The sequence below is a fragment of the Drosophila subobscura genome, chromosome E (assembly GCF_008121235.1).
Source record: "Drosophila subobscura isolate 14011-0131.10 chromosome E, UCBerk_Dsub_1.0, whole genome shotgun sequence".
NCBI classification, from domain to species: Eukaryota; Metazoa; Arthropoda; class Insecta; order Diptera; family Drosophilidae; genus Drosophila; species Drosophila subobscura.
Window position 1 is genome coordinate 18,004,381 of NC_048531.1, and position 23,749 is coordinate 18,028,129.

Genomic DNA, 23,749 nt, shown 5'->3' on the forward strand with positions numbered 1-23,749 from the left:
ATCGAATGAAGTTACCTAATCACACCACAAAACCAAGTACAGTCGCGCACACTCGGGTGCAAAGAAAAAAAGTACAGACAACAGCAGGTGGTGCTTGTGGGCCTGTCATTTGTTGGGCCTTTGGCAACAACGAAAAGAGCTGCAAAAATAAACATTTTGTGAAGTTATCAGGCAAAAACGTTGCTGAAGCCCTCTCCTCACGATAGCACTTGGATTTCGATCAGCAGACAGACAGCCCCCAACAGCTTTGGCTGTCTGCGAAGTTCCATAAATAAATTCCATATGCCAGAGCTGAATTTTCAGTGCGGCAACTACCTTTGATAGGCCTCGAACGAACCAGCGAAAAGTAATGGAAAATGTGCACTGACATGCTGAGTTCTTCGTTTGGCGGAAAGTGGAGATATCATTTGGTAAAGTTCAGCACACAAACCCCCCACACGGAAAACCCATCCATCTTTGGAGGTGCTACGCGCAAAGCCCAATAATTTTCAATTTTTGCTAAGCTCTTCGAACTGCGATATCCTCACACAGAGCTCCGTGTCTCTAAGCACTTAATACGTGTATTTGGCAATTTGCTGATAGTATCTCTATCTAGATACCAAGTGGGCCACCCCCGACTATAAAGAGTGGCTAATGCGTGGTCACTCGGCTAGTTGGTTCCGTACTCTCCCATCGCCATGGCCGTTTCACAGTTGATTGTGGCCAAAATTGTGGCCATTGTGGTGCTGCTCGTGGTCACGCTGCTCTTCTGCTTTCTGCCGTACCTCCTCGATCGCTTCTACAAGTGGACGAAGCGCGCCCAGGGCAATGCTCGCGAATTTATGGTGGTTCTGTGTCTGCTGAACTTTGGCGGTGGTGTCCTCATTGCCACAACCTTTATACACATGCTGCCGGAGGTGGTGGAGCTGGTGAATGCGCTGCAGACCTGCCGCATGCTGGTGCCCACGCCATTTGGCCTGCCCGAGGTGATGCTCTGCACGGGCTTCTATTTGATGTACTTTATCGAGGAGACGATGCACTTCTTTGTGCGGCGCAGGCAGCTCAAAAAGCGGGAAGTTTCTAAGGTGATTGTGGTGGAAGTGGTGGAGAAGGGAGAGCAGCAGCAGCCTCACACGGAACTGGCAGTCGTACAGGAGCAGCAGCAGGAGGAGCTGAAGGAGCCCAACTGGCTGCGTGGCCTGGGCATCATTGTGGCGCTGTCCCTGCACGAACTCTTTGGCGGCATGGCCATTGGCCTGGAGATGAGCGTGGACACCGTGTGGTTCATGTGCGGCGCCATTGCCGTTCACAAACTGGTGCTGGCCTTTTGCATTGGCATGGAAATCATGATGGCTCACACCCGCTGGCTGGTAGCTGTCATTTATCTGCTCGTCTTCTCCATTGTCACGCCCATTGGCCTGGGCATTGGCATTGCTGTGAGCGAGACAGCAAGCGCGAGTGCCCCCAGCACAGCTTCGGGCATATTGCAGAGTCTCGCCTGTGGCACGCTCATTTATGTGATTTTCTTTGAGATTGTTGCCAAGAAAAATGCCGGCTGGCGTGTGTACATCTCCTCGCTAGTGGGTTTTATACTGATGTTTGGATTGCAAATAGCAAGTGAGTCAAGAATGTTTACTTTCCTTTAATTCTAACCCGAATCTATCATTGATTTCCCTTGCTTGCAGTTGGTGAAGCCAAGGGCGCGAGTCATTATGTGTGTCCTTAGTGGTTCTCGGAGCTGCTAAGGTGAATTTCTCCATCTCTATCCCTTTATAGCGCTTGTCTCTCTGCGCGTGGTGAATAAGTTATTGTACCCATTATTCACCTCCCGCGTTGCCTGGCTTATGGTTAGCCCTAGCTGGTTTATTTTTAGCATTATTTTTATGAACTGTGAATCTATCGAAACATATCGTAGATAAGCCAATACAATCCGAAATTCCCATACTTTCCCCAACTGATTTATAAACATCAAAAGGGAAACGCGGGAGGGTTCGGGAGGCAACGACACCTGTCCAAAAGATAATAATTAACATGTTCGGTCTGGATCAGGTCTGGGGGTGACTACTATCAATCAGCGATCAGATTTCAATCACTGCCAATAATTTATGCCACTACGATAGCGGGTTGTAGGTGTGTTTTGTGGTTGAGTTTGGGCTCCCGTTTTCGCAGTCTACTCTCGCACTTCGCACCGGCAACATGAACTTTGTGGAAGAGTCTGGAAGTGTCGCCCTGGACAGGGCTGTCGTTGACCAACACGGCCTGATGGTGGCCAAAGTGGTGGCCATGGTGGTGCTCATTGTCATCACTGTGATCTGCGGCAGTCTGCCGTACATGCTGGATCGCTGCCTCGAGTGGACCAAGCAGAATCCCGAGGAAACCCGCTCATCGACGGTGGTGCGTTGTCTGCTGTTCTTCGGCGGTGGAGTGCTGATCTGCACCACATTTCTGCACATGCTGCCGGAGATAATTGAGGTGGTGGAGAAGCTGCAGTCGTGCGGAGTTCTAGCGGACACACCCTTTGCCCTGCCGGAAATGCTGCTCTGCACGGGCTTCTTTCTGATGTACGCGCTGGATGAGCTGATGCACAGCGTCGTGCATCGCCACCAGAAGAAGCTCGACAGGAAGGAGTCGGTGGCTAGTTGCGCCTTCGAGCGGGGACACAGCATACGGCGGAGTGTACTCGTGAGCAAAAGAGGCGCCGAGGAGCCAAGGATCCTACACGAAGACGAGCAGCAGCCCAAGGATCATCATGGACACTCGCACATGCCCGTGGGATCAGGCAGCGACAGCGTTGGTTCCTCCATGCGCGGACTGGGTATTATCTTGGCACTCTCCCTCCATGAGCTCTTCGAGGGCATGGCCATTGGACTGGAGGGCACCGCCGGCACCGTTTGGTTCATGTTCGCTGCGGTGGCTGCCCACAAGCTGGTGCTGGCCTTTTGCGTGGGCATGGAGCTGCTGGTGGCTCGCACGCGTAGCTCGCTGGCCATCATCTACCTCATAACCTTCTCGATTGTCACGCCCATTGGCATCGGTGTGGGCATCGGGATCAGTCAGAATGTGCAGCCGAATCAGCCGAGCGTCCCATCGGGCATACTGCAAGGCATCGCCTCGGGCACACTGCTTTATGTCGTCTTCTGCGAAATTCTCACCGAAAACCATGCCGGCTGGCGCGCCTACATAGCCGCCCTCGCCGGTTTCGCCCTGATGTTCGGACTGCAAATACTTTGTAAGTGATAAGCGATAGCCCACGGGCTGGGGGAAAGCTCACCTCACCTTATCGCGTGGGACTCCGCAACGGCAATTGATTGACGGCGGGTCTTGGCGGCATTAGGGGGCTCGTGTTTGGCATTATTGGGGACTATGCTCTGGCCGAGGTGCAGATACAATATGAATATTGATTCCTTGCTTCCGTTTCGTTCTCTCTTTTCTTCCACAGCTGACGTAGCGGAGGGCGACGATGGCCTGGTGTGTTCCTAGAATTGCCACCACTCGACAGGATGTACCAGAAAGCAATATATTTCATCAAATGCTGTTGAGTGTGATGGATATATTGGGTAAATCTTTGATTGACTGTCATATGAATGCTGTTGTACATATTTATGCATGCAGATATGTAAATTTCTTCAGAATTCGTCTTGAGAATAACCAAGCCAAATAAACACAAACAACAACAAAGCGCTTGTTCGGTTCTTGCTCATCGAAAGCAGAGGCCGGCACAGTCGTATTTACATACATATATGCATATGTATAAGCAATGCATGTGCATAGAAAAAGATCACGGGCAGCGCAGTCGACGCTTGCACAGCGAAAAAGCTTCGTGTGCCTTCGGCCTATGCACGGAGAACCGCTGCAGCTGCAGAGAAGTAGCTTCGTGTAGCCGCAGCAGCAGAGAAGTAGCTTCGTGTAGCCGCAGCAGCAGAGAAGCAAGAAAACGTTTTTGGCTGCGTTTCTGTTGTCTGTGCAGACAAATGCACTAACCAGACACCCTCGTGTTTCAAACTGTTCATCAATCGTTAAGTTGTTGTTATTGTGAAACACAATGGTGGTGGCTCTGCCAAACGAAATCAGATAACACAAGCAAAGAGAGCGAGGGCGAGCTTGTTGGGATTTCTCTTTTGTCAGTGAGCAGACTGCAAAGACAAAGTGTGTTGACAGTTATTTCTGACTATGAGTAAAGTGGGGTATATTTTGCTTTTGTAAAGTATTTAATTAGCCCTCATTATGGGGCATCGCATACATAAAATGTTCGTTTCAGATACATTAACTTAGAAAATGTATCTTTGATAAATGGCCGGCCACTGAATGGCCACCGCATAGGATGGGTGCGATGCTGCAAACTTCACAGCCGCTTCGTCACCTTTGCTGTGTATGAAGAGCGACGAGACGCCAAACCGGAAGGTGGGCACGTTGAAGTCGCCGTTGGATTTCTGTGCAAAAATAAATGAATGCAGAATGAAATTTGTTTCACTGAGAGAAAAGATTGCAAGTTCCTACCTTGAGTTCTATGAAAATGTTCAGCGGAGAGTTGTCGATGCCATACGAGAAGTTAATGAGGTACGGACTGGTGGTCTGCAACTGGCTGACCAGGAACGACCAATTGGTGATGGTCACGTCCGCGTAGGGCTGAATGATCAGACTCGTCTGATCCGGACACGTCAGATTAAACTCGAATCGCACTGTCTGGTTGTCCGCTAGGACAGTCTTGTTGAGCAGCTCCAAAACCGGCACCGAAGGCACTTCGACGGGCTGCTCACGGGGCAGCCACATGCCGTTGACGCGGGCGCTCTCGCTGGTCTTGTAGTTGAGGGGCACACCGCAGAACATGTACTTCTCGCAGTCGGACTTCATGCTGACCAAGCCAGTGAGGTTCACTCGGGTGCCCTTCAGCGGGGAAGGTCCACGACGATCCTGGAAGTCAAACACGTAGCCGGACTCATCCTTGCTGATGGCTCCATCGTACTCGTAGAACACGCGACGCGCTTGCTGTAGACAGAATAACGAGAGAGAATAACGAGTGAAGTCGGAGGAGGAAGGAGTGGCTCACCAGATAGTGGACACGCTCCACGTTGGTCTTGGGTCGGTAGGGGAATCCAATCTGCGTGGAGGAGGCAACGTAAACGGTTAAGGCAGTCACCGCCAGCAGGCTGAAGAAAATGAGTCCGGAGCGACGGGACAGATGCACCAGAAGAATCTGAAGAGAAGGCATAAAATGTACCCATTGAAGAGCGGCAAAGCAGGGAAATTACTCACCAAGAAACCCAGCGAGAACACTGTGCCCAATGCAGTCATGCCAGAAATGTACAGATCGGGATTTGTGGCCCTAAAAAGAGTTCGAATCAATCAGTTAACATTTCAATAACACTCAAGGCAGAGTTGCCACATACATGCCGAAGCGACCCATCATGGGGGTGAGCACCACAATGAAGGTGTAGAAGAGGTAGCTGTTGTACAGGAAGGGAACGACTTGGAAGGCCTTCACGACAGCCGTCCAGGCGAAGCCGCGATCGTGGAGAGTGGTGAGCAGATTGATGGCCAATGGAATCACATAGAAGACGAGAGTCCAGGTGACGACGTAGGTGGAGCGCAGGCCATAGAGGGTCAGGAGAATGCCGATGATGGCCAGGAGGGTGGCATGTCCATGGAGCACCAGCTGCAGTTGCTGGGCATAGGAAACTTTTTCCTGAGAAAAGGGATTGGTTAGAGTTTAGAATCTGGGATGGTTGCTTTTGTCTGCTGTCTACTCACATCCCGCTGCAGCTTCAAGTAGATCATGGAGGGGAAACTGAGACCAATGAGACTCGGGCACACATACAGGCCGATGAGCAGTGCTGGGGTGCTGTAGTAGCTGAGGGACAGCCCGTACTTGTCGAACAAATAGGCCACCACCACGGGCAGTGCCACTCCCAGCAGCAGAGCAATGAACTGCAGCACGAGGATCAGAATGAACCAACCAACGACATGTCCGACGGAGACCTGCGAGGCGTTTGCTGTGCGCCACAGGGACACGAGGATCAGCAGGAGGGTAGCTCCAGCCACAGCATAATTGAGGATCACGCCGTTGCTCTCCGAGTACCTGACAAAGTACAGACCCAAGACATCAAAGAAGACGGCATGCCCGGCTGCATGTTGCTGGGTGGAGACAAAAACAAGTTTGTGACATAAAGATAAAGGTAAATAATCGTTGGCTCACCTGGAGGTTACGCAGCTCCGTGGAGTTGGACAGACCTCGGACAAGACCAAGCACATTGTTGCCAGTGTTCTGCAGTGCAGCGCGCGGAATGACGTCAATGCGATCGTATCTGGTGTGGTACACAAAGCCATTGACGCACTGGCCCAGATCCAGACCTAACAAGAGGGAGATGTGTGAGTGGAGAGGCTGCTAAAGTGTGGCCCTTCAGGCTTTACCTATGAGATCAGCATATTTGGTGAAAATGCGGAAATCCGTGTCCGAGGGTACGATGCCCGTTTGAAAGATTTCCTCAGCCATGGTGGTGGCAAAGGGATGCAGAGCGTACGTCTTGTAGTACTGCAAAAAGGAAGAGAAAATATTCAGAAATAAGAGAGAAGATCGAGAAGAGAGAGCAGAGAGTCTGCTTACATTCACAATCCATGGATGGTTGGGTCCAGTTTGGAAGAGAATCTCACGGCTACCGCTGCCCGCAGCATCCAGATTGACAACAAATCTGCCAGACAAGAGATCGTTGGATTGTAATGCCACAAAAGTTACTTTTCTGCCAACTTACTTGCAGAACTTGGCCCATTTGTGTTGTGAAATAAATCCATGCGCGGCCAGCAGCGATTTCTCCTCAGCTCCGTTAAGCAAGAACACAATTGGATGCTCGAAAGTCTGCTTGGTGGTGGACAGCACTCGAATGACCTCCAGTATGGTGACAACCATGTGTCCTGCATCGCCTGCCGAGGGACTTGTGGGCTTCGAATCAAAGTGACTGTTGACCAGCAGGTAGGTCTCGCTGGCAGAGTTCTTGGGACTGAGTTTCACAACGATATTCTGCACCGCGCGATACATGTAGATGGCACCGGACTTGAGGTACGATCCCGAGGTAACCTGCACATCGATCTCCAGTTCGAAGTAGTCCTCAAGGACATTCGCTTGGATCAGCGCTAGTTCCTCGAGCAGGAACTGCACGGTTTTGTTCTCATTGCCATCGCTGCCCGTCACCTTGGTGCCGATTTTGTCGAACTCGTAGAGATTGTTGTAGGCGCGTTCCGCAATGAATCCTCCCTTGGCGACATCCTCGAGGGTCGATGCCGTGGGCAGGCGGTAGAAGAGCGGCACCACCACGGCCGAGAAGAGCAGCAGCCAGAAGATCAGAAAGCCGCTGGCCAAGTACCAAGGACCCGTGGAGCTTTTCTCCGACTGTTTGCCCTGCTGCTGTGGCCTCACTTTGACGCCATCTTCAATGCGCTCATAAGCGACTTGCTGTGGGAACAAGCCATTAGAGGAGTGAAAGAAGGTCTCCTTCGCAATGCTTACAGATTTTTCCGTGTCACCCATTTGTAATGCTCTCCTGTAGCTGCAGCTGAGAACTACTCCAGAACACGACTAGAGTTTGGATGGCGAGTTGCCTGCTTATATATCCGATTCGCAAGAATATTTAGATAATTTTTAATGGCACTTTATGGCCGCCGATTTATGACACATTTATCGTGTTCAAATGATAGTTGAAATTCAGAGGTTTTTGACCAGAGTGTTAAGCGGTTATGAGTTCAGGTGTGCAGGGGTAGTTCAAGGACTTCTCATAAGGAAATTCGAAAAGAATTGCATTTAAAATGTGCAAAGGGTTCCATAAAGACAACTAAATAATGGAAAATAAAATATGTATTATTCTGATTATTTTGGGGCTGAAGGACTGATGCCCCAATCTTTCGATAAATCCTGTTAAATAAACTCTAATTTTGCCCTTAACTATTTTTTTAATAAATAAAAGCTGTGCTTAACAATGAATTAAGTGTTGAGTGGTGACTCGAGGTATTTGTTTCAGCTCCAAACTCTCTGAATAATTGTACATAAGAAATGTGTTTTCTTTTTTTCATCACAACTCTTCAATCATCTCCTGCAGACTTTGGATCTAACAACCAAATCATTTTTATTAGCTGATAAACAATTGAATAGGTTTTATATTTGAAGCAGTTTCGATTGCTTCCCATCTGGCTTTCTTTGCTTTTTTGGAGATAAGAAGCTCCATGATCTTTATGGAACCCACATAAAGAGCAATCTACGATACAAGTGCTAATAATTTGCATTCTTATCGTACATTTGCAATGCATATGCATGTATGTACATATCTACATAAGTATGTATTATCGGTAACTGATTTAGGGCCTATATAGACGCGCCCATTTATATGATTGAAATTTATCATACAAACTTTTCACTTTTAAAATTCTACACATAAATACATACAAATGTACATATGTGGGGGGTAATGCCGAATATTTGTTGCTACGAGAGGGTTTTGGTATATAAAAGAATATATCTATGTATGTACATATGTACATATGTACCAGGGTAACTTTTGCTCCTTTTTTGGTTCATTTTTGGCTGAAGCCGCCTCGATGAGCTCATCCTAAATCTGAAGGAGTAAAGCAAAGAAAATGTTTATTGTTCTTCCCCTGGTTCCCCCCAAATTACCATTAGTCTTTGGGATTTTAATGACTAAAACGTGTACATGCTTATACAAATTGAAATCGGTGGAGTGCTATCTCGGGCAGCTCCGATTTGTTCTTTTTTGTTTGATATGCGAGAGATCTTTATGGTTCCAGACCCACCGCAACAACTGTTGATAATTTGGAATCTATGGCAGGTACAGCGATCACCTATGTAGGTATACATAGGTACTTATTTGGGAAATCTTTATGACAACACATGAATACATACATATATCCTTATACTGATGTATGCATGTTCGTATAATCGCAGACATTTGACAGACTTTATCACGGGTGTGGGAAATTAATATGAGACACACTTCCGCTCGATCAGACGGAGCGCATTATGATCTTCATAAAGCATTATGTATTTACACTCGTTGGCAATAAATACATTTAATTATTGGCCAACATAGACACCTTTTTGCGGATGGCATCGAGCCGGAAACGTAGTTCTTGCCACATATCCATTGGGTGCTAAAAATCCAACTGACACGTGAGTTCTCACTGGCGTTGATTTTGAGCTTATTTTATGGGGACATTTTGGAAAAGAACACATGAGAATTTCCTAGTGGGCAGCTTTTTGTGTGCCCTTGGGCAGCCACTTGGAGCTTACGCAGCTGAGATGGCTCTCCCTCTGCTCTCTGCTCTCTCCTCTCTCAATGTCAATGTTTCATGTGTGGTTTGTGTTACTTTGACAGGCGATTCAATTCCATTCGTTTCCTTTTCACATATTTTGTTTACCGTTCTTTTTGTTTGCGTTTAAATAAACATTCACTTTTTCATGGCAAACTAAACAACATTCGCGATACGCGTGGAAATTTAATTCTAGTCATGGGATTTTTGTTGTATTATTCTTCCACCAATATTAACTTTGGTTCACTTTTGCGTGACGGAGTAGCTACTTTCGGGAGTATTGATCTAGCCAGTAATTGCTGAATAAACTGATTTATTTCTCAACTGCTTTTGCTGTTGAACTAAATATTATTAATATATATATCTTTGATAGGACGCTGGCCACTGCACCACAGCCGCATACGATGGGTATGAATTGGCAAACTCCACGCTCTCCTCATCTCCCACACTCTCCAAAAAATGTGCCGCCACGCCCACTTCGATCAGTTCAACGTTGAAGTCACCATTGGATTTCTGTATGAAAAACAAATCAATTATAAATACAGCTGTAAAACGTTTGAAATTCGCTAAATTCCAACCTTAAGTTCAAAGAAAAAGTTCAACGGGGTAGTGATTATGCCGTAGGAGAAGTAAATGTGAAACGGAGGGGGATAGGTGGTGGTGTTCTCCAGGTAGCTTTGCAGGAACGACCAGCGGCTTAGGGTCACATCTGCGTAGGGCTGGAGGAACACACTCGTGTGATCCGGACCCGTTAGTTCAAACTCAAACCGCACGGTAAGGCCATCGGGCAGGACAGTTTTGCTTAGCAGCTTAAGGGTGGGCCTCGATGGTGTCTCGATCGGCTGCTCACGCGGCAGCCACATTGTAGTTAGTCGGCTCTTCACCCAACGATGATCGTACAGTGGAACCCCGCACATCATGTACTTCTCGCAATCCGCTTCGAGGCTGACCAAACCCGTTAGATCCACATTGGAGTTCTGCAAGGCAGTGGGACCACGGCGATCCTGGAACTGGAACATATAACCAGAGTCATCCCGGCTGACTGTGCCATCGTACTCGTAGAAGGTGCGGTGCACTTGCTGTAATTTTAAGTCTTTAAATATAACCTGTAGAAAATACCAGCAGAATAGAGTGAACTAACCAAATAGTTGACTCTCTCCACGTTGGTCTTGGGGCGATAGGGGAACCCGATATCGGTGTAGAGTGCACCATAAATAGTCAGCGCACTTACGCCCAGCAGAATGACAAAAACAACGCTCGGTCTGCGGAACATATTCACGAGCAAAATCTGCAGAGATGCGAAAGCAGTTGTAGATTATAGTTTATGAAACCTGTAGAGCGTGCAGGCACTGGCATGTTTTAGTGCTTTTGTATGCACAAACAACAGACACGAAGCCACAAAACGTTTTCTTGCTTCTCTGCCGCTGCGCTGCCGAGTCATCGAAGTTGCTGCTGCGCTATGTGCATAGGAAACGATCTCAGGCAGCGCAGTCGGTGCATGCACAGCGCAAAAGCTTCGTGTGGCTTCGGCACATTTCACAGAGAACCGCTACAGCGACAGAGAAAGATCTTCGGCCATGTGCAAATTCTCGGCTGCCGCAGCGGCAGAGAAGCATGCAACTTTTTGGCTTTGTTTATGTTACCGGCGCACACAAACGCACAAAACATGTGAGTCTTGCGTAGGTGAATCAAGTACAAGGGAACATACCAGAAAACCCATGGACAAAATTGTGCCCAGAGCAGTCAAAGCAGAGACAATCAAGTCTGGATTGGTGGCCCTGAAACGATATGGGAATGGGAATAGGAATAGCAGTTGATGTTTGGTTTCGCTCTGCTTACGTGCCATAGCGTCCCATCATGGGGGTGAGCACCACAACGAAGGTGTAAAAGAGATAGCCGTTGTACAGGAAGGGAACGATCTGGAAGAGCTTTAGGATGGTAGTCCAAGCATAGCCGCGATCGTGCAGCGTCGTCAGCAGATTGATGGCCAATGGAATGACGTAGAAGATGAGTGTCCACGTGATCACATATGTCGAGCGGAGACCATAGGCGGTCAAAGCAATGCCAAGAGCGGCCAGCACAACGGCGTGGCCATGCAGCGCCAGCTGGATGTAGTGGGCAAAGGAGACCTTCGGCTGCAGCGGATAGATAGAGTGAGTATTTAGCTAAAGGATTGGTATCCCGTGTAACCTTACATTCTTGAACAGCGTGTAGTAGATGGTGGAGGGCAGACTCAGTCCAACGAGACTGGGACACACATACAGACCGACCACCAGTATGGGACGGCTGTAGTAGCTCAGCGCCAATCCGTACTTGTCCAGCGCGTAGGCCACGACAATGGGCAGTGCCAGGCCCAGAACGAAGGCGATGACTTGTGTAATGAGCAGCAGGACACCCCAACGCTGCACATCCTCCGTTGCGACATTGGAGACGGCAGCTATGCGCCACAGGGATACAAATACCAGAATGATGGCCGCAGCAGCCACTCCATAGTTGAGATATTCGCCATTGCTGGAGGAATAGCTGATGAAGAACAGGCCCAGGAAGTCAAAGAAGATGGCGTGTCCCGAGGCAAAGGCCTACAGGAGGAGAGAGGAGGTTAGAGCAGCTCGGAAAAGATCTATGGAGAGTGCACCCACCTCCACATCGAGCAGCTCTGGGGCGTTTGCCAAGGCCCGCACCAGATTGAGAATATTATCGCCTGTATTCTGCAGCGCACCCTGAGGAATCACATCCAACTCATCGTATTTGGTGTGGTAGACAAAGCCATTGATGCACTGGGCAATGTCGAAGCCTGGCAAAGAGTGTCTGTAAAGTAAATGCCAAATGTAGAACTGCCTTGCGACTCACCCACGAGGTTGCCATAAGTGTTGAAGATGCCAAAGTCCGTGTCTGAGGGTAGCAGACCGGTCTGGAAAATTTCCTCACCCATGGTGGTGCCAAACGGATGCAGGGCGCTGACTTTGTAGTACTGAAAAGGAATATTTGGTAGGTTTTATGGATAATGCTTCGAGACACACGCTTACCTCTACGAGCCAGGGATTATTGGGGCCACTCTGGAAGAGAATCTCGCGGCCGCCAGTGCCAGCGGAATCCAAATTGATGACGACTCTGCAAGGAAAAGGGAAGACTTAAGCCAGAAGTAATGGAGATCAAAGGAGTTCTCTGGATCCACCTACTTGCAGTACTTGGCCCACTTGTGTTGGGTAATAAATGCATGCGACGCCTGCAGTGGATTCTCCTCTGCACCATTCAGCAGGAACACAATCGGATGTTGGAATGGCTGCTTCGATGTGGAAATCACACGCAGCACCTCCAGTATCGTGGTCACCATGTGCCCTGCATCGCCCACCGATGGACTCGTGGGCTTCGAGTCAAAGTGACTGTTGACCAGCAGGTAGGTCTCGCTGGCAGAGTTCTTGGGGCTCAGCTTGATGACAATATTCTGCACGCCCTGATATAGGTTGAGCATGGTCCAGTGTACATAAGAGCCCGAGGCAATTTGCACATCGATCTCTATGTCGTAGTACTCCAGCAGGGCTTGCTGCTTGATCAGTTCCACTTCCTTGAGCAGAAACTGCACCGTTTCCACCTCATTGTGCTGACTGCCAACGACCTTGGTGCCAATGCTGGCCAAGCCCGCGAGTGTCTTGTGTGCTCGCTCCGCAATGAACACGCCCTGATTGCTCTCATGCTCGGTCAGCGGTGTGGGCAGACGGTAGAACAGCGGCAACACAATGGACACAAAGAGCATGGCCCAGAAGAGCAGAAACCCGGCGCCAAAGTACCAGGGACGATTGAGCTTCTGCGCAAGTTTGGCATGGCTCTCGGCCGTGTTCTGCAGGGACTCTGCATCGGAGATCTAAGAAATTGTAGAGAGAATATTTGGGACAGGCAGTCGCTGGGTTTGCTTACGAGCTTGTCCTTGTCGCCCATGACCAAAAAAGTAACGGACTGCTCGCTGTCGTGAATGAAACTGCTTGAACAGGGAGAACTTTCAGATACTTTTATATCGGCGTCAAGTGCCAGCAAATGCTAATCGGCTTGTGCCACTCGAGACAACTTATCCTAATCGCCAGTTGATAATCTTCAATCAATTATGAGGTCAGACTGGAAAATTCCAGTAATTGGGAGTAGAAGAGCAGAAGCTTCTCCATGCTGTAACCCCACTGCACAAGAATACCTGAGGCTGTTCTGCCTTATGTGAGATTGATGCCAACCTGTGAGAGGAATCCCTGCAGCATTCCTGCAAGTATTCCCCGCCATATATTAATGCCATTTATGGCGCAGATTTGTATCTTGATTGATTTAGAGCTTAATTGCTCCAGCGTGTGTTTGCCCATTAAACTCGTACTTTATTTTCTGATATGAATAATTGGTGCTTCAAGTTGACTACGACAAGGCAAGGTGCGTTGTCGCCACACAAAGTCAGAGACAGTCCATGGTCTGCAGTGGGGGTTTTCGAACTTCTAATATGTAAATCTCTGGTACGAGCTGGGCCATTGTATCAGCGCTGCATATGGCGGGAAGGACGCTGCAAACTGCTGGCTGAGCTCATCGCCTGCGTGGCCAATAAAGTGATGGGAGATGCCCAGCTGGCAAAGGGGCGCATTGAAGTCGCCATCGAGTTTCTGTGGAGATTTCAAAATCAACTTCAAGCCGTTCTCAATCCCAGTACAAACTCACCTCTAGGTCTATAAAGAAGGACAATGGCGTATTGTCCTTGCCATGCGAGAAGTAAATGTGAGACGTGGACTGCTGTCCAATGTGGTCGTGCGGGAATGTCCAGTTGATCACGGACACATCCTCGTAGGGCTTTATGAACAAACTCGTGTGATCGGTGACCTCCGCACGGAACTCCAACCGCACCGTTTGGCCATCCTCCAGCACAGTTCTGTTGAGCAGCTCCAGCGTGGGCAGCCACGGCATTTCGATGGGTGTGTCACGTGGCAGCCACATGCCCTTCAGGCGGTTCTTTACCCAACGATGATCGTAGAGCGGCACGCCGCACATCATGTACTCGGAGCAGTCCGACTCGATGCTGGTCAGGCCAGTGAGGTTCACTTTGGTGTTCTGGAGGGGGCCAGCTCCACGACGATCCTGGAAGTTGAAGAGGTAACCAGAGTCGTCCTTGCTCACGGAGCCATTGTACTCGTAGAACACGCGACGCACTTGCTGGAGAAACACGTTTGCTTAGAAGGAATTTCCAGGGAGCTGTCACTCCACTCACCAGATAGGGCACGCGCTGCACATTGGTCTTGGAGCGATAGGGGAATCCAAGCTGTGTGGAGCTGGCTGTGAAAATGCTCACAGCAGTGACAGTCAGCAGCAGGTGCAGGATCATGCTGGGTCGCCGGAACACGTTGATGAGGGGAATCTGCGTTTAAACGATATTGGAGCAGCTATAGGTGGGAATATCCATAAGGTAAATGGAGGAGCATTACCAAAAAACCCATTGCCAAAATGCTGCCCAGAGCATTCAGCGTGGAGATAATCAAATCGGGATTGATCTTTCTGCCGAAACGGCCCATCATGGGAGTGAGCACAATCAGGAAAGTGTAAGTCAAGTAACTATTGTACAGAAAGGGAAAGATCTGGACAATCTTCACGACTCCCGTCCAGGCGAAGCCACGATCATGCAGAGTGGTGAGCAGATTGATGGCCAATGGAATAACGTAGAAGACGAGTGTCCAAGTGATCACATAGGTGGAGCGCAGGCCATAGGCTGTCAAAGCAATGACGAGAATGGCCAAGACAAGAGCGTGTCCATGCAGCACCATTTGCAGTTGATGGGCGAAGGAAATCTTACCCTAAATGGATGGATTGTTATATAGAATCTGAGATAATATCTGAAGTATACTCACACTCCTTTGCAGCTTCAAGTAGATCAAAGAAGGCAAACTGAGTCCCAGGAGACTCGGGCAGACATACAACCCGATCATCAGCGGGGGAGTGGCAAAGTAGCTGAGGGACAGGCCGTACTTGTCGAAGAGAAAAGCAACCAAAACGGGCAGTGCCAGGCCAAGCAGCAGGGCAATGAACTGCAGCACGAGGATGAGGATAAACCAGCAGACGACGTGTCCGACGGAGACACTGGAGACCTTTGCTGTGCGCCATAGGGACATAAAGATCAGGGCAATAGTAGTGACAGCCACAACATAATTGAGGATTACGCCCGTGCGCTGCGAGTAGCTGATGAAGTACAGTCCCAGGACATCAAAGAAGATGGCATGGCCCGCTGCATGTGCCTGAAATAAGTTTAAATTTGATGTAAGTATAAGTGGAACTTTCTTGCTTGAACTCACCTCTGTATCATGCAACTCCGTGGCATTGGAGAGCGCACGCACCAGACTCAGCACATTGTCGCCCGTGTTCTGTATGGAAGTGCGTGGAATCACATCGAAGCGATCGTATTTGGTGTGGTAGGTGTAGCCATTGATGCACTGCGCAATGTCCAGGCCGATGAGTTTGCTGTACTTCGTGAAAACGGTAAAGTCCGTGTCCGAGGGCAGAATGCGCGTTTGAAAGATTTCCTCGGCCATGGTGGTGGCAAAGGGATGCAGGGCGCTGTCTTTGTAGTACTAAACACAAAATGAGAGGAATATTTGGAAGCTTTTATGCATAATGCTCTGGGGGATAAATTACCTTTACGAGCCAGGGATGATTGGGGCCGCTCTGGAAGAGAATCTCGCGACCGCCGCCGCCGGCGGAATCCAGATTGATGACAACTCTGCAGCGTGGGGGAAGAGGGATCTGTTTTAATGATTGCTCCGCAGATCGTTGACTTTGCTTACTTGCAATTGGCTGCCCACTTGTGTTGGGTAATAAAACCATGCGACGCCTGCAGTGGATTCTCCTCGGCTCCGTTCAGCAGAAAGACAATTGGATGCTCGAAGCTCTGCTGGGTGCTGGACATCACGCGTAGCACCTCCAGCATGGTGACAATCATTTGACCAGCATCGCCCGCAGACGGACTGGTGGGCTTCGAGTCAAAGTGACTGTTGACCAGCAGGTAGCTGTCGCTCGAGGAGTTCTTGGGGCTCAGCTTGATGACAATGTTCTGCACTCCCTGATACATGTTGACCATGGTCCAGTGAATGTAGGAGCCAGAGACAATCTGCAGATCGACTTCCATGTCAAAGTACTCATCCAGAACATTCTCCTGAATCAGTTCCAACTCCTGGAGCAGAAACTGCACGGTCTTGTTCTCATTGCCATCGCTGCCCACCACCTTGGGTCCGATTTTGTCCAATTCGTAGAGGTTCGCCTGTGCCCGTTCGGCAATGAACAGACCCGTGGGCACATCCTCGATGGTCAATGCCGCGGGCAGGCGGTAGAAGAGCGGCACCACAACGGAAAGGAAGAGCAGCAGCCAGAAGAGCAGGTAGCCGCTGGCCATGTACCAGGGACCTTGGGAGTGCTGCTTTTCTTTGCTTTCATTTTTCGGCGACAGCGATTCAACTTCGATGGGCTCGTCAGAGATCTGTAGGAGAAATAATGCAGAATATGCAGAAGTTAACGGTGTTTTTTTGTCACCCTTTTTCCCCCTACAGCTGTGCACACTGAAAGCTCCAGAATGGGTCTAACGGGCTTAAGCCAGGGGTCGGCATGCAGGTAGTCGAATGTTTTGGTGCGCACAGACATGCACGGACATGCACAGAAAACAGAAACGAAAGCAAAACGTTTCTTGCTTCTCTGCCGCAACGCGCAGCCAGCATTAACCACACGAAGCTGCTTCTCTGCCGCTGCGGCGGTTCTCGGTGCATGCGCCGCAGCCACTCAAAGCTTCGACGCTGTGCATGCGCCGACTGCGCTGCCTGTGATCTTTTCCTATGCGCAGCATGCGACGCTGCCGGCCGCTGGCTTAAGCCCAACGGCAGCTGCTTCTATAAACTGCATACATTTATCCAAACAATTCCTCATTCCTAGCGTACTTTTCAAGCAACCCAAGCAACGAAGATTTATGTTTTTACAGCCATTACTTGTACAAATTGCTGATGGCATCAATTAAATTCCCTTATCTCAATCACATCACCCTCGGAGGTAGCTCTCTCCACTCCTTTCTCCACGATTCGCATGTGTGGGGAGATCTTTATGGTGCTCAGACCAGACCAGCGCAACCTAACAAATATTGTTGCCTATTATTTATGTATGTATATGCCGCGTAAATATGTGCACATAAAACCCATTGGATACACTCTGAACAAACTTTGAACTTGCATATTTACTCGTTGAGTTGATAACCGATTTATGACAGCCACTTATCAGACACATAAATGTTTGCACACACTTGTTTAAGTGTTTAAATATTGTTATCATTGCTTGAAATATGCAAAAAGTCACCGCCTCACCGCCTCACCGCCTCACCTCACTCTCGAACGAATCTAAACGCGTGCGTAGGGCTCCCCACATCTTCGTTGGGCAATCCAAACAATCCAACTGAGTTGGGATCTCTCTCAGCCTCTTTATCAACATCATCATCATCAATCTGGAATTTCATGGGCACTCGCTCGCGCTCTCTCTCTCTGTGTTTATTTTAAGCGTTTTTTCACAAATCTCACAGATTGCCGCTGCCAATTCTCTCAGATCTCAGCTGGAGCGCTTCTGCCGCTTCCCTAAACTCTCAGATCTCAGAGGAAGAGCGTCTGCCGCGCACAGCAGTTCCTAGACTCAAAATGAAGAGAGCCAAACGTTTGTGACGCTCCAGCTAACAGTTAATCGATGCTCCCACCAGTGGCATAATTTATGAAATATTCCTCCATGTATTTGTTGCTAATTACACACCTGTTTGTTGTTGTTTATAGTGCCCCTTGTTCCAAGCGCCTTAAGCAAACAAATTTGCCACTCACGCGCGTCTCTTGGGGCATAGAATACATAACTCAATGCACAATTTACCCATCAAATATTCAACAAAAGGCAAATATTATGTTCCATTATGTGTGTAGTATTCGTACTGGTTGGAATGGTTTTAATAAAATAAATATTCATCAGATTCTATACAGTTAATCGTTAACGCTTAATGACTACGATTAGTAAAGCAAAAAACCCAAGGCGCAGGAGTAATTCCCCATCAGAAGTACCACGTCTCATAGGTGCCCACCCAGCCCTGTATGTAGGCGTATGTGGGAAATCGATCAATATATTTGCTTAGCCTTGGAATGGCCGTGATGTCCTGATTCACCCAATGGCCACCGATGCCAATCTCCAGCGTGGGCGTGTCGAACGTGGAAGTGGTTTTCTGCAGGAAGAGTACAATTATTTGCATGCCAGAAAGCTGAGGATTAAAACCCACCTCCACATCGATGGTAAACTCCAGCGTACTATTGTCCAATCCGTAGGAAAAGTACACCATGTAAGGCGGTTCCGCCTGCTCTCTGACCAACGTATCGTTGAAGGACCAGTCCAGCAGCTTGGCATCATTTTTTAGATTCACAAAAATGCCCATGTGATCGGGTCCACTCAGCGAAAAGTTGAAACGCCGCCGCGTGGCGCTCTCCAACTCACTCGAGTCCTGCAGGATGAGTGTGGGATATTCATTGGGTATCTCTGGCAGCTCCGAGACGGGCACCCACAGGCTGTACTTGCGCGCCTTGTTCCAGCGATGATTGTAGAGCGGAAGACCACAAAACATTTCCTCATCGCAGGTTTCGCTCACTTGTTGCACCTCGCCAAGGAGATTGATTTCGTCTGTGCAGCAAATGGGAGACATTAAATGAGAGTTATTTATAGATAAAGGCTAAGGCTTACCTCTGGCAATTTCGATGCGTCGATCCTGTGGATAAATGTACAGTCCGGACTCGTCCAGGCGTGTGCTGCCATCCGCGTTGTGCAGGCGACGATGTGCGTGCTGGAGAAGGAGCAAAATCAGGACAGTTGCAGAAAGGAATTATATTATCACTCACAATCAATGAGTAGCGCTGTGCGGAGGTTTTTTCCTTGTACGGAAAACCCGCATTGGTCACCGAAATAATAATGAAGAGAATTGTGATGCCCAGAAAGCAAAGCACAATTGTGCGCGTCTTGCGGAAGAACATGATCAGCGGCACCTGGAAAGGAAAGAGCTCTCTTAGTCACAAGCCAGTTCCAGCATTAATGTTTAAACTCACAATAAAGCCCGCAAACATGAGGGAAAACAGCCAAACCAGAGCTGCCACAACCATGTCTGGATTGGAGGAGGAGCCCGAGCGGCCCTGCATGGGCATCAGCGTGAGCAGCGCCGCGGTGCACAAATAAGTGAAGTAAACAAAGGGCAGGATCTGGCAGACAGTGACAGCAATGGCAAACAAGTAGGCTGGGGAAGAAGAGAGTTAGTTGGAGATTTAAGCAATATTCTGGGACTTACCCTTGCGATGCCACTTGGTTACCAGATTCACAATCAACGCCACAATATCGAACAGCACACAGAGCATGATCAAATACGCAGATCGAATGCTCACAGCAGTCATCGTGACCATGATGACAATCAACCAGAAGCAATGAGCGTGCATAAAGAGCTGAATGCGAAAGCCCAAGCCCAAAGGATCACGCTTGGTGCGCTCCAAATAGAGCGCCGGCAGAATGCTCATGCCGAAGATAATGGGCGCCAGATACAGCCCAAAGATGGTCCAGGTGGAGGTGAACCAACTCATCGAGCGATTGACGCCATCCATGAAGACAGCAACGAGCAGGGCGAGGCCCACGGCCAGGGCCAGGGAAGCGAGTTGCATGCCCAGGGTGATGCCATAACGCAGCAGGACACCCTTCCAGCTGCAGCCGGAGCGCACGGACATGAAGTACAGCGAAATGCCAATGGCCAGGAGGGCCAACAGGCCCACCACAACATTGATAATGATGCTCGTCGTTTCCGTGTAGAAGATCATGAACCAGCCCAGAAAGTCATAGAAGATGTTGTGACCCTCAGCGTGTGCCTGAAAGTATGTGACGGACTTGTGTACACCAAACTGCGGCATGTGGCACGCTGCCACTTACCTCGGTATCATCCATTTCGGGAGCATTTGCTAGAGCTCTGGCCAGGGACAGCACATTGTCGCCCGTGTGCTGGAAGGAGGCGCGCGGAAAGGCGTTGATTCTGTCGTACTTCGTGTGGTACACATAGCCATTGAAGATGTAGGCCATGTCCAGGCCGGGCACGCCGCCATAGTCACGAAAGATGCGAAAGTCCGTGTCGGAGGGGATGTAGCCCGCCTGGAACATCTCCTCGCCGAGCGTGTTGGCAAACGGATGCGGCACATTGCGGTAGTAGTTCATGAGCCAAGGATGATTGGGTCCCGACTGGAAGAGAATCTCACGCCCGCCGCTGCCAGCAGAGTCCAGATTGATGAGGGCTCTATAAAAGTAAGGCAAGAGGTTAGAGATTCAAGCGGAAAGCGCTGATGCTGTGCCACCCACTTGCAGTTCTTGGCCCACTTGTGCTGCGTGATAAACGCATGCGAGCCCTGCAGCGGATTCTCCTCGGCTCCGTTGAACAGAAAGACAATGGGATGTGCCAGCGGTTCGCCTGTCTTGGCCAGCACGCGCATCACCTCCAGCATGGTGACCACCATGGAGCCATCATCGCCAGCACCCGGGCTGCCCGGCACCGAGTCGTAGTGGCTGTTCATCAGCAGAAAGTTCTCGTTGCTGGAGTTGCGCTCGCTCAGCTTGACGATCACATTCTGTATGCCCTGATACATGTTGACCATTTCCCAGTGCATGTAGGCGCCGCTGGCCAGCTGCACATCCAGCTCCAGCTCGTAGAGATCGCCCATCTCAGCCTCCACTTTGGCCACCTCCGCACGCAGGAACTCCACGGTGGCCACCTCATTGGTCGCCGAGCCCACGACGCGTGGTCCCAGGCGCGTCAGCTCGATGAGCGTGTCCTCGGCGCGTTGGGCGATGAAGGAGCGCGGATGGGTGGCCTCATCGCTGCGCATGAGTGGCCGTGGCATGCTGTTGATTTGAGTGTTGACCAGCGACAGGTAGAGGCACAGCCAGAAGGCAAAGAAGACGGGGGCATAGTACCATTGCAGCTTCTTGGGCACCTCAAAGTCCACATCGATGTGGTACTTGGAATTGAACTGAGGGAGAGAGAAGAGAGTCCAATTATTGTTAGTTAAAACTGGAATCCATAGAGCTTATCCATAATCTAATCTGCGACTTTTAATCGTTGTTCCACACCGGAACACGTGTACTTGGCGGCGTTGCAATTCCCGTTACTGGGCGATCCCTCCAGCTGTTTCCAGCTAACTTGAATCTTTATTGCAGCGATAAGCTTTTAATTCTCAACTTTCTTTATGTGATTTCCCGATTAAACAATGCCCTGAAATCGTGCTGCTGCTGCGTCGCGTGTCGTGTTTCGTTTCGTTCTCTGCATGATTCACGGGCGTGTGGGCAGTGTTAGATAACGACGCTGGCCGCTCGATCGATCGATCGTTAACAGTTCAAGTTGGAGGCCATAAACCGATAGCCAATTCATAAAGAAATTATAACGCCAGTTTATCGCAGCAAAAAGAACAATTTTTTGGCGAGACTCGCGGCGAGCTTTGAAGATTGTTTCTTAATCGATTTCTTATCGATGCGAACACATGTATGGCACGTATATGATCTGTCATAGTTGATTGTTTTAGTTTTTGCTGACTCTCCTGGACACTGCACATTGACCGGTGACCACTGGACACCTGTCTCATCATTGGTTCGCTCTGCGATTGCATAAGGATCGCTTTCATTTAATGTTTATGCCAGGAACTGCATGCTTGGATCTATTCCACTTGAATTTATCCCCTTTAAATCAATTTTTTTGCACTTTATCAAACACTTTTTTGGCACTGCTTCACATTGTTGTCATAAATGCCTTACGTACACTCATGCTTGGGAGATTTTCTGCAACTGTTTTGAGATTTCCACAGCGAGAATCCTTCTGCCTGAAGGATCTTTTGCTTAGCTCTTGCTTGTAACTCCTTAAGCGCGTTCACGTCTGGGCCCCGTCACCCTTGAGTTCCGATTGAGCTGCAGGTTTGCTGGAACCTCCAAAGATATATGCCGCTGGGGAATATTATCGGTATCGATAAACAGGCACCAAAGTACTGCCTCGTCTTTTATGGGCTACGATCGCGTGCGGGATTCGATTTTATGGGACTTTTTGTTCTTTCGCAGGGGCAGCCACTGCTGCCAAGTTTTATTTTTATTATGGAGAAATATTGTTAAGGAACAGCAACCAATTTTGCTAGATATTTCGTGTGGTATTTGCTCGTTTCTTTTGCAGGTCTCCCTCGAAGTTACACTATTTGCGGCGGCAACTTGGAAGACTTTTAATGGTTTGATTAGACTCTCGTTACTCATTTGCTCATAAAGTAATTGCCACTTTGGCAGAGTCTCCTCTTCCGTACAGATTTTCCCCGTAAAACCGAGACCTAGAGCGGGTCTTTGCTGTCGCTGTCTCTGTCTCTGACTGACTAACCTGAGCTACAGTATCCGAGCACACCCAGACCAGACCCATTTGTCAGTTGCGATCCCTGAACAAATCAAAGCCCCATGGCGGCCTCTGTCTCTGGCACTTGTTTCGCAATGCTCTCCGCATTTCTACAGAGTTTACTAATTAATTTGTGCGCTGTTGCCGTTGTTGCTGCTCGTCTGCCGTTGATTTCATTTCGTTTATGTGTCATTCCCTTCCACTTTTGTTTACCTATCTTTTCGCCCCGCGAATCCTCCATCTGTGTGCTCGGTTTCCCTTGTTTAACTCGCTTGATTAACAAACTGTTTTGCGTGATTCGGAATTGTACTTTTTTTTTGCGTATGTATTTCAGACTCACCTGCCCCAATGGATTGTCGCCTGTAGTTGCACCCGTTTCGGATGAGTGGAGTCCGGCAGCTGGGAAAAACTGCTTGGCTGCCAGTCAACCCATTTTCTCGCTCGACTGCACGAGAGTCACCTTCGGCTGTCAGTTGGGGAAACACATTGGAAATAGGTATTTATGCATTTATGGAGACATTTATAGAAGATATACGAGTGGCTCGTATAGTTACTTGCCAATTAGCCGCTATCTTCCTTAAGAAGTTCGATAAAAACCCGCATGCCAGTGGGTAATATTATTCTTATCGTTCGGTGCTGCAATTTTAATTAGATCCAACTCGAGTGTTGCTTACTTATCATAAATGATTGCAGCTTCTGTGGCGCACTTACCACTAAATCCTCTCCATTAATCGTTGGCACCTCATCGTGATTGCGGCTGGGCATCCCTCGCCCCACTGCTTGCACTGCTTATCCACCACGTTGAGCCGCTGAACGTGCCGGGGAAATAAAAACGGACATGGCCTTCCCCCCTCTTGTGCAGACTTGCTGCTTGAGTGTGTTCCATTCCTGTCAAATTACTTGATTAGGTGTTCAATTCTGATAATTCCACGATAAGCCACTGGCAGAAGCACTTGGAAATCCAACACACAAATCCATCAACTGCAGAGTGTAGGAGCGGGAGTAGCCACTTAT

The 23,749-nt window shown here is 49.1% G+C and overlaps 6 protein-coding genes across 7 annotated transcripts; 2 read left to right on the forward strand and 4 right to left on the reverse strand.

Moving 5' to 3' along the window:
• The first annotated feature begins 667 nt into the window (after window positions 1-667).
• On the forward strand, window positions 668-1,913 carry LOC117890389 (zinc transporter ZIP1). Its single transcript, XM_034795193.1, has 2 exons — window positions 668-1,596; window positions 1,665-1,913. Exons 1-2 carry the CDS (start codon window positions 678-680, stop codon window positions 1,703-1,705), a joined length of 960 nt encoding a protein of 319 aa, XP_034651084.1. The 5' UTR covers window positions 668-677; the 3' UTR covers window positions 1,706-1,913.
• A 260-nt stretch (window positions 1,914-2,173) lies between these two features.
• On the forward strand, window positions 2,174-3,537 carry LOC117890309 (zinc transporter ZIP1). Its single transcript, XM_034795088.1, has 2 exons — window positions 2,174-3,208; window positions 3,419-3,537. Exons 1-2 carry the CDS (start codon window positions 2,176-2,178, stop codon window positions 3,457-3,459), a joined length of 1,074 nt encoding a protein of 357 aa, XP_034650979.1. The 5' UTR covers window positions 2,174-2,175; the 3' UTR covers window positions 3,460-3,537.
• A 710-nt stretch (window positions 3,538-4,247) lies between these two features.
• On the reverse strand, window positions 4,248-9,131 carry LOC117892201 (endoplasmic reticulum metallopeptidase 1-like). The gene is made up of 12 exons (XM_034798297.1): window positions 9,073-9,131; window positions 7,478-7,799; window positions 6,726-7,423; window positions 6,581-6,665; window positions 6,388-6,508; window positions 6,173-6,327; window positions 5,728-6,111; window positions 5,367-5,662; window positions 5,233-5,302; window positions 5,027-5,173; window positions 4,477-4,965; window positions 4,248-4,409 (listed from the first exon to the last, which is right to left on the reverse strand). The coding sequence occupies exons 2-12, from the start codon at window positions 7,496-7,498 to the stop codon at window positions 4,248-4,250; spliced, it is 2,628 nt and encodes an 875-aa protein (XP_034654188.1). The 5' UTR covers window positions 7,499-7,799; window positions 9,073-9,131.
• A 453-nt stretch (window positions 9,132-9,584) lies between these two features.
• On the reverse strand, window positions 9,585-13,251 carry LOC117892202 (endoplasmic reticulum metallopeptidase 1-like). Its single transcript, XM_034798298.1, has 11 exons — window positions 13,204-13,251; window positions 12,468-13,150; window positions 12,315-12,399; window positions 12,139-12,259; window positions 11,928-12,082; window positions 11,484-11,867; window positions 11,128-11,423; window positions 10,997-11,066; window positions 10,430-10,576; window positions 9,867-10,367; window positions 9,585-9,801 (listed from the first exon to the last, which is right to left on the reverse strand). The coding sequence occupies exons 1-11, from the start codon at window positions 13,222-13,224 to the stop codon at window positions 9,640-9,642; spliced, it is 2,625 nt and encodes an 874-aa protein (XP_034654189.1). The 5' UTR covers window positions 13,225-13,251; the 3' UTR covers window positions 9,585-9,639.
• Window positions 13,252-13,643: 392 nt separating this feature from the next.
• Window positions 13,644-17,714, reverse strand: LOC117892200 (endoplasmic reticulum metallopeptidase 1-like). Its single transcript, XM_034798296.1, has 9 exons — window positions 17,656-17,714; window positions 16,083-16,771; window positions 15,934-16,018; window positions 15,594-15,869; window positions 15,153-15,536; window positions 14,733-15,098; window positions 14,519-14,665; window positions 13,975-14,463; window positions 13,644-13,919 (listed from the first exon to the last, which is right to left on the reverse strand). Exons 1-9 carry the CDS (start codon window positions 17,698-17,700, stop codon window positions 13,758-13,760), a joined length of 2,643 nt encoding a protein of 880 aa, XP_034654187.1. The 5' UTR covers window positions 17,701-17,714; the 3' UTR covers window positions 13,644-13,757.
• Window positions 17,715-18,235: 521 nt separating this feature from the next.
• LOC117892199 (endoplasmic reticulum metallopeptidase 1) lies at window positions 18,236-22,495 on the reverse strand. 2 transcript variants are annotated; one of them, XM_034798295.1, is made up of 9 exons: window positions 22,127-22,493; window positions 20,677-21,344; window positions 20,257-20,614; window positions 19,631-20,195; window positions 19,395-19,579; window positions 19,191-19,334; window positions 19,036-19,135; window positions 18,581-18,975; window positions 18,236-18,526 (listed from the first exon to the last, which is right to left on the reverse strand). In XM_034798295.1, exons 1-9 carry the CDS (start codon window positions 22,130-22,132, stop codon window positions 18,359-18,361), a joined length of 2,589 nt encoding a protein of 862 aa, XP_034654186.1. In that variant the 5' UTR covers window positions 22,133-22,493; the 3' UTR covers window positions 18,236-18,358. The 2 variants fall into 2 exon arrangements, with proteins under 2 accessions (XP_034654186.1, XP_034654185.1); XM_034798294.1 differs by having other exon boundaries at window positions 18,236-18,975; window positions 22,127-22,495.
• Window positions 22,496-23,749: the final 1,254 nt, after the last annotated feature.

Bases quoted from the DNA above. Each gene is read 5' to 3' on its own strand.
- LOC117890389 (XM_034795193.1), top strand. From the start codon at position 678: ATGGCCGTTTCACAGTTGATTGTGGCCAAAATTGTGGCCATTGTGGTG. The intron at 1,597-1,664 runs GTGAGTCAAGAA...CCTTGCTTGCAG, and splicing joins GTTTGGATTGCAAATAGCAA to TTGGTGAAGCCAAGGGCGCG.
- LOC117890309 (XM_034795088.1), top strand. From the start codon at position 2,176: ATGAACTTTGTGGAAGAGTCTGGAAGTGTCGCCCTGGACAGGGCTGTC. The intron at 3,209-3,418 runs GTAAGTGATAAG...TTTCTTCCACAG, and splicing joins GTTCGGACTGCAAATACTTT to CTGACGTAGCGGAGGGCGAC.
- LOC117892201 (XM_034798297.1), bottom strand. From the start codon at position 7,498: ATGGGTGACACGGAAAAATCT. The intron at 5,663-5,727 runs GTGAGTAGACAG...CCCTTTTCTCAG, and splicing joins ACTTGAAGCTGCAGCGGGAT to GAAAAAGTTTCCTATGCCCA. The intron at 5,303-5,366 runs GTATGTGGCAAC...AACTCTTTTTAG, and splicing joins ATGATGGGTCGCTTCGGCAT to GGCCACAAATCCCGATCTGT.
- LOC117892202 (XM_034798298.1), bottom strand. From the start codon at position 13,224: ATGGGCGACAAGGACAAGCTC. The intron at 11,868-11,927 runs GTGGGTGCACTC...CTCCTCCTGTAG, and splicing joins CAGAGCTGCTCGATGTGGAG to GCCTTTGCCTCGGGACACGC. The intron at 11,424-11,483 runs GTAAGGTTACAC...TATCCGCTGCAG, and splicing joins ACTACACGCTGTTCAAGAAT to CCGAAGGTCTCCTTTGCCCA.
- LOC117892200 (XM_034798296.1), bottom strand. From the start codon at position 17,700: ATGTGGGGAGCCCTACGCACGCGTTTAGATTCGTTCGAGAGTGAG. The intron at 14,464-14,518 runs GTGAGTGGAGTG...GTGTTTCTCCAG, and splicing joins TGCAGCGCGTGCCCTATCTG to CAAGTGCGTCGCGTGTTCTA. The intron at 13,920-13,974 runs GTGAGTTTGTAC...AAATCTCCACAG, and splicing joins CCTTCTTTATAGACCTAGAG to AAACTCGATGGCGACTTCAA.
- LOC117892199 (XM_034798294.1), bottom strand. The intron at 20,196-20,256 runs GTAAGTGGCAGC...ACATACTTTCAG, and splicing joins CCGAAATGGATGATACCGAG to GCACACGCTGAGGGTCACAA. The intron at 19,136-19,190 runs GTGAGTGATAAT...CTCCTTCTCCAG, and splicing joins CACAGCGCTACTCATTGATT to CACGCACATCGTCGCCTGCA.